General features: G+C 40.1%; 1 protein-coding gene across 1 annotated transcript; it reads left to right on the forward strand.

Moving 5' to 3' along the window:
- Positions 1 to 3,343: 3,343 nt before the first annotated feature.
- Positions 3,344 to 5,366, forward strand: LOC134073181 (torsin-1A-like). Its single transcript, XM_062530173.1, has 4 exons — positions 3,344 to 3,355; positions 3,548 to 3,723; positions 4,115 to 4,242; positions 4,707 to 5,366. Exons 1-4 carry the CDS (start codon positions 3,344 to 3,346, stop codon positions 4,949 to 4,951), a joined length of 561 nt encoding a protein of 186 aa, XP_062386157.1. The 3' UTR covers positions 4,952 to 5,366.
- The last annotated feature ends 634 nt before the right edge of the window (positions 5,367 to 6,000 follow it).

The raw sequence follows: 6,000 nt of genomic DNA on the forward strand, positions 1-6,000 counted from the left end.
GGCATTCCCCATAATCCTGAGAACGGTGACTAGACACATGGAAAACCCAAACTCCGATACACCCCTGGTCCTCTCTCTGCACGGCTTAACAGGCACTGGAAAGACTTTTGTGAGCCGCTTGATCGCTGAGGGCATCTACACTGTAAAAAATGAATCCTGGTGCCACTGATATTACACAGAAAAAAATAAGTATGTCTTGATTTCCTTAAGTAATCACCTTAAAAGAATAATGACTATGTATTTTCCCAAATAAATCAACTACATTTACGAGAAAAAAATGCAGAGAAAGTGCTCCCTAAAATAATTGCGGCAAGTTGCACAATTTCTCGCAAGTAAATGTGCAGCCCCTTTTCCTAAATATTTCAAACATCCTAACTGCCACTTCGCAAGTCGTTCACTCTCCACACACACGCGACTGGATTTGAAGGCTCATGCAGGTCTGTCAACATCGGTCAAATCTACTAATCGAGGTAAATTCTAAAAGAAATATTTTCCACTGCTCGATCTGTGCGTGTATCTGTAGCTGCTAGGTGATATTTTGTAAAATGATAGGAACTGGTTAGCAGCTATTCCTTTGATAAATGGTTGGCTAATAAGCTAACATGTTAGCTATATGACGGGGGGATTTAGAGGCTCGTTTACACGCATAGATATAGATGTCGCCTTGACTGCTGCAGTTCATAGGAAGGAATGCGTCAATAGAGACGCCATCGTACAGCGGGGTTCTACTCCACTTAAATGCATTGGCGTCAATACAGGCAAGGATCTATCGAACATTAATTCACCATAAATCGTCAAAATCTCAAGCGATTTCGTAGTGTTTTGGTTTGTTTCAACTGACAAACGTGTATTTACGTCGAGTCCAGAGAAAAACTAAGCTTTTTTAAATGACGAAGATAAACTTACCCGTCTAGCCCCATTCACTCCCATGCATGCTGCGCTAGCTCACCATGCTAGCTCACGACCGCCGCTAAACGAACTCTGAGTGAACTCAACCAGGTTTGATACGGGCTCTGGTTGAGGCTGCTGCTTGTCTCGTTGACTCAGGTTGTAATCTCACCAGAAGTTGCTGTTGTTAGATGGTAAGTTGTTTGAACATTTACTTCTGTGCTTTAACACGGTCTGATACTACATAGGCCAATCATTACTTTTATAATCATGTGGCGATGCGTTTGGCGAATGATGTAGTTTACTAATTCACAAATGGAAAAGCCACGATAACGGTGATTTTCTGACGTTTCAACTGAGAAACGGAGTTTGACATCATTGTGAGAAGTCGCCGAATTTGTCGCTAGTCAATAGATAAGAGTTTAATCACTCGGGATGCCCAAAAGTAGCTAAATATGTAACACTGGACAACACGGGTGAACTAGTTTAGAGCTTCAGAATCCCCGCTCCAACATGGCGCCGGTGTTGACGTATGCTTAGAAGCTGAAGGCGACATCTAGTCAATATATATATCTATGGTTTACACGTAGCTGGATTATTTTAATGAACACATACATCTGTAATAGATATATTTACTGACAGGGCACAAATGGAGTGTTTAAATCCTAGGTAAGGAAGTTATTGGTTGCTTATAGATTTTGAAGTAGCAGCTAGCTGCTAGCAAGCTAAACGGTTTCTGAAACGAGGGGACTGGCGTTTGCAAGCCATCGAAGGAATGTGTTATAATGCAGATTACTATGTGTATAATACTCATAGTAAAGAACTGCAACAGATACTGTTTCTCACTCATAAGACCACCATGACCATGAGGATCGCACATTAAACCTGCCAGTTCTTGATGCTGTTGGTTATGGTTAGCTAGCTCAGTGACACAACTGTGTGTCGAACGGCGCTGCTGCAACCGTCAAGGTGAGGCTGAGAAAACCATATAAGTGTCTCTGGAAAAGCCTATGCAGAGCGGGGGTAGGCTAACACAGAGACGGTTTATAAAGCTAACATATCTGCAAGCGTAGACGACCGTGCCACCTATTCCATTTACTGTAATAACTCCATTCATCTTGCCGTCACTCTGACATCAAATAGCGTTACATATGAAGCTTAAGCCTCTGTATGAACACTTTTGTATTTCTATACAACATTTTGGAGGCCAATATGCAGACTATTTCATGAGTAGTTTGTGCATGGGCATTCTATCATGTCTCCATTTAGTTTCCTGTGTTATTTATTTATATACAGTATATATATTTTTTAAATCAACAACAAGTATTAGTATTAAATGGACATGGGGGGAAGAGGGAGGGGTTGTGCATACACACATGTATACACACAGAAATAGACAGGCAGTCAGTCTATAAGTTGTATCTTGTCGAGGAGGACAACCATTTATTTTTGTATTTTTGTATTTCACCAATTTCAGACTTCCTCCATTGACAGAAGCAGAGAGATGGTTTTGCAAGGGCTGATTCGATACCTGTGTGAGAAACCAGGAGACTTAATCCAGGAGTACAGTGTAAGTATCTGTGATGATATAGTGTACTGTACTAATCTATTCTGGTTTATATGTACAGACTCATAGAATGATCTTTGGTATTTTTGTGTGCTCTACAGTGAGAGGCAGCGGTTCAAGAAGACTTCATCAGACCTCAATCCAACAGAACACCTTTGGGATGAATCAGTGGAAACTGAGAGCCAGTCTCCTCATCCAACATCAGTGTGTGACCTCACAAATACGCTTCTGGAACAATGGTCGAAAATTCTAATGAACACACTCCTAAACCTTGTGGAAAGCCTTCCCAGAAGAATAGAAACTTTTATACTGTAGCTGCAAAGGGTGGACCAACGTCATATGGATTAAGAATGGGATGTCACTCAAGTTCATATGCGAGTCAAGGCAGGCAACTCAGTACTTTGGCCAATATAGGCTAGTGTAGTGAGTAGAACGATGCTGTCGTCGTCTTGGAAGTTCATCTTTTGTATGTCAGGTTAAATGTACACTGAATAAATGTTGTTAATTGAAATACTGATTGTCTATTTGTGTATAAACACCACATACCACATCCTTTGAAAAAATATGGTAACAGACTTACTTTAAACATGCATAAATGCTCAAAATAAGTGAGGCAATTATATTACGCATGATTTTATCATGTGAAATAAACCAGAAAAAATCAGGGAAATTTCCTTGATTTATTTTGAATATGCTTAATTGCATTGAGATATTTTACACAACTTTTTTTTTGATATACATGAATAATTTGAGTAAATTTCCATGATTTTTTAAGACTATTTTCTTGAAAATAAAAGGGTTATATTTTCCCCTAATATTTTCAGTCGTAATAAATTGCCTCAATTTTTTCTTGCATTTCCACTGTGTCATTTTTTACAGTGTACCACCATGGCATGCGGAGTAAATTTGTGCACCTATTCATAACCACAGAACATTTTCCCCATAAGGCATATCTGGACACTTACAAAGTAAGGCAATCAACTTTATCTTTCCAACTGTCCAAATACTTGGCATTCAGCTGTTCAAACATACATGACATTTATGTTCAAATGTAGTTACCAAAACAAAATGATGGGAATGTTCTGTTAATAGGATCAGCTAAAACAATGGGTGAAGGGGAACGTTTCAGCGTGTCCAAGCTCCATGTTTATTTTTGATGAGATGGACAAAATGCCAACAGACCTGATCGACAGCATCAAGCCATACCTGGACTACCATGGGACTATTGATGGGGTTTCATATGGTCAGGCCATCTTCATTTTCCTCAGGTGTGTGAAATTCCTTTTTGCCTGGAATAGTTTCTCCCATACTCCACGCAAACACATGTCAAGAGGGTTGTGAGAAAATGAATTAACAAGAGTTTTGCTATATAGTTATATTGCTATTGTATATTTTCTGAGAACATATCAGTTCTGACTTTTCAATAGCCTATTGTTTTACTGATTGGCAAATGGTAATTGCTTCATAAGGATTTGCTTTTGTTTTCCAAGGCTGCATGCATGAATGCACTTTAGGAAGATTTCAGGAACTTGCGCTAAAATCACTGACTATACATCTTTAAGGCAAAAGATTTGGTTGGCTAAAATATGTGTGTTTTGAGCAACTTGCACATCATGGACGAACAAGTACTTACAGTATATCCTGTGTCTGTGTGCACAGCAATTCAGGGGGGACGGAGATTTCCAAGGTGGCCTTGGACTTCTGGAAGAAAGGTCAGAACAGAGAGGAGATCAATCTGATGGATTTGGAGAAGGATCTTACTCTCTCAGTCTTCAACAACGAAAAGAGTGAGTCACGCTTAATCTAACTGGATTTCTTATATTTTCACATTATCAGTTACAGTTTTGTGATACTTTTGTATTCCTCGAATGTTGTCATAGAACATAGCTCAACTAGTAGCTCCCGTCCACGTGGCAATTTCCCCATGGCATGTTTTTTTCCATGTACACATATCCAGGCCCAACTAACACGCCCAAGATTATTGTGCATGTCAATGCTGGAGAAAAAGTAGCAGTGTGTTTCGGAAGTCATAGTACAGTCATAGTACGATATCAGTCCTCTTTCATGACTATTATTATAATTATTATTGAACAACTGTACTATAAGCGTACAACAAATCAACTATACTGTAAGTAGATAAGCAATTTACGCTTACGTCAGGGCATGTATTGCGTTCCTTACTGTCCTGTTTTTGTCTTCTGCATTTTCTGTTTCTCCTCGTGATTTGATGGAGGATCTGTTGACCTTATAGGTGGTTTCTGGCGGTCTAGTCTGATTAGTGAGAAACTGGTGGGCTTCTATGTGCCTTTCCTGCCTCTGGAGTACAAGCATCTGGTTGAGTGTGGACTTGCAGAGATGAAGGCCAGAGGCATGAGGCCAGACAAGGATGTGGTGGAGAGAATGGCCAAAGACTATTCCTTCTTCCCAGTCGAAGAGCGCATCTTTTCTACTCAGGGCTGCAAGATGGTCTCCAAGCGATTGGATTTTTATTTGTAACACTTCTGGGAGGAGTTAATTCTAACCACTTGTTCACATTAACTACAAATGACAGAGGCAAAGCGACTACCTGTAGCTGCCATCCATTTTTAAACTCCAGAGTCAGCGTTTTACAAGGGTATGCATAGTGTGTTTCTGTGGTCTCACCCCATGGAAATGTAAGAATATCGCCAGTGTTTTGGTAACAATATTGGCAAAAAGTGGCATTTAGAATATTAGTATGCTTTGTTCCACAATAACAGGGCTATTGATGGTGTTTGTATGGTTATTGCATACCTTCTTGGTAGGTATATAGTCTTGTAGTTTTAGACGAAAACTTCAGAAATGTTCTTAAAAAATAATCAAAACAATTTAGCCAAAGAAAGCTGTATTTTGTAAAAAAAAATCTTATGATGATATATCCAGACAAACTGGGCATCACGGTCCGTGTAACGCTTTGCAGTGCTTTGTTCTATTTGCAGAATTCACATGAAAAAATGAAAAATGGGTTCAAAACTTTCGTTATCCATTTTTCAGACTACTCAGCAAATGGAAAATTGATGCTATTTTTAACTTTCGAGTGTGGTTTTTGAAACGGTAAATAATGAATTTGAAAGAAAACTAAAACTGAGTCCATTTTCCAATGTTCTATTTCGGCATCGTGGTTGGACTGAACCAAACGCGTCAAGGGATGTAGGCTACGAGTGGCGCCTCTTGCCAGTTGTCGAGATGGGCTACAGTTAGAGTTATCAAGTGAAATTCATGCCGAGGGAGCTCGAGACGTATGCCTATATCTACCACCGACTGGAGGCGATTGAGGACCGCTCACATCCTCAATCCCTGCCCCCTCGATGGTTAGACTTCATGACCCTCAGATAGCCTAACTTGTCACTTGCACTTGTTGCAATCTCTGCTGATGGTGGTGGTGGGGGTGGGGGGTCTATGGTGCAGGTTCGGTGATGCTTTGATGCCACCTATGTATACGATAGCATTTGTCCACGGTTGTTGACGGTTTGGATAAATGTGAGCAACCCTACCCATGAACAAAAACCTTTCCACCAACATGCCTA

This window comes from Sardina pilchardus, chromosome 24, assembly GCF_963854185.1.
Source record: "Sardina pilchardus chromosome 24, fSarPil1.1, whole genome shotgun sequence".
Lineage (NCBI taxonomy): Eukaryota > Metazoa > Chordata > Actinopteri > Clupeiformes > Clupeidae > Sardina > Sardina pilchardus.

Excerpts from the sequence above, each read along its gene's own strand:
- LOC134073181 (XM_062530173.1), top strand. Across the intron at positions 3,724-4,114 it reads GCCATCTTCATTTTCCTCAG|CAATTCAGGGGGGACGGAGA; the intron begins GTGTGTGAAATT and ends CTGTGTGCACAG. Across the intron at positions 4,243-4,706 it reads AGTCTTCAACAACGAAAAGA|GTGGTTTCTGGCGGTCTAGT; the intron begins GTGAGTCACGCT and ends TTGACCTTATAG.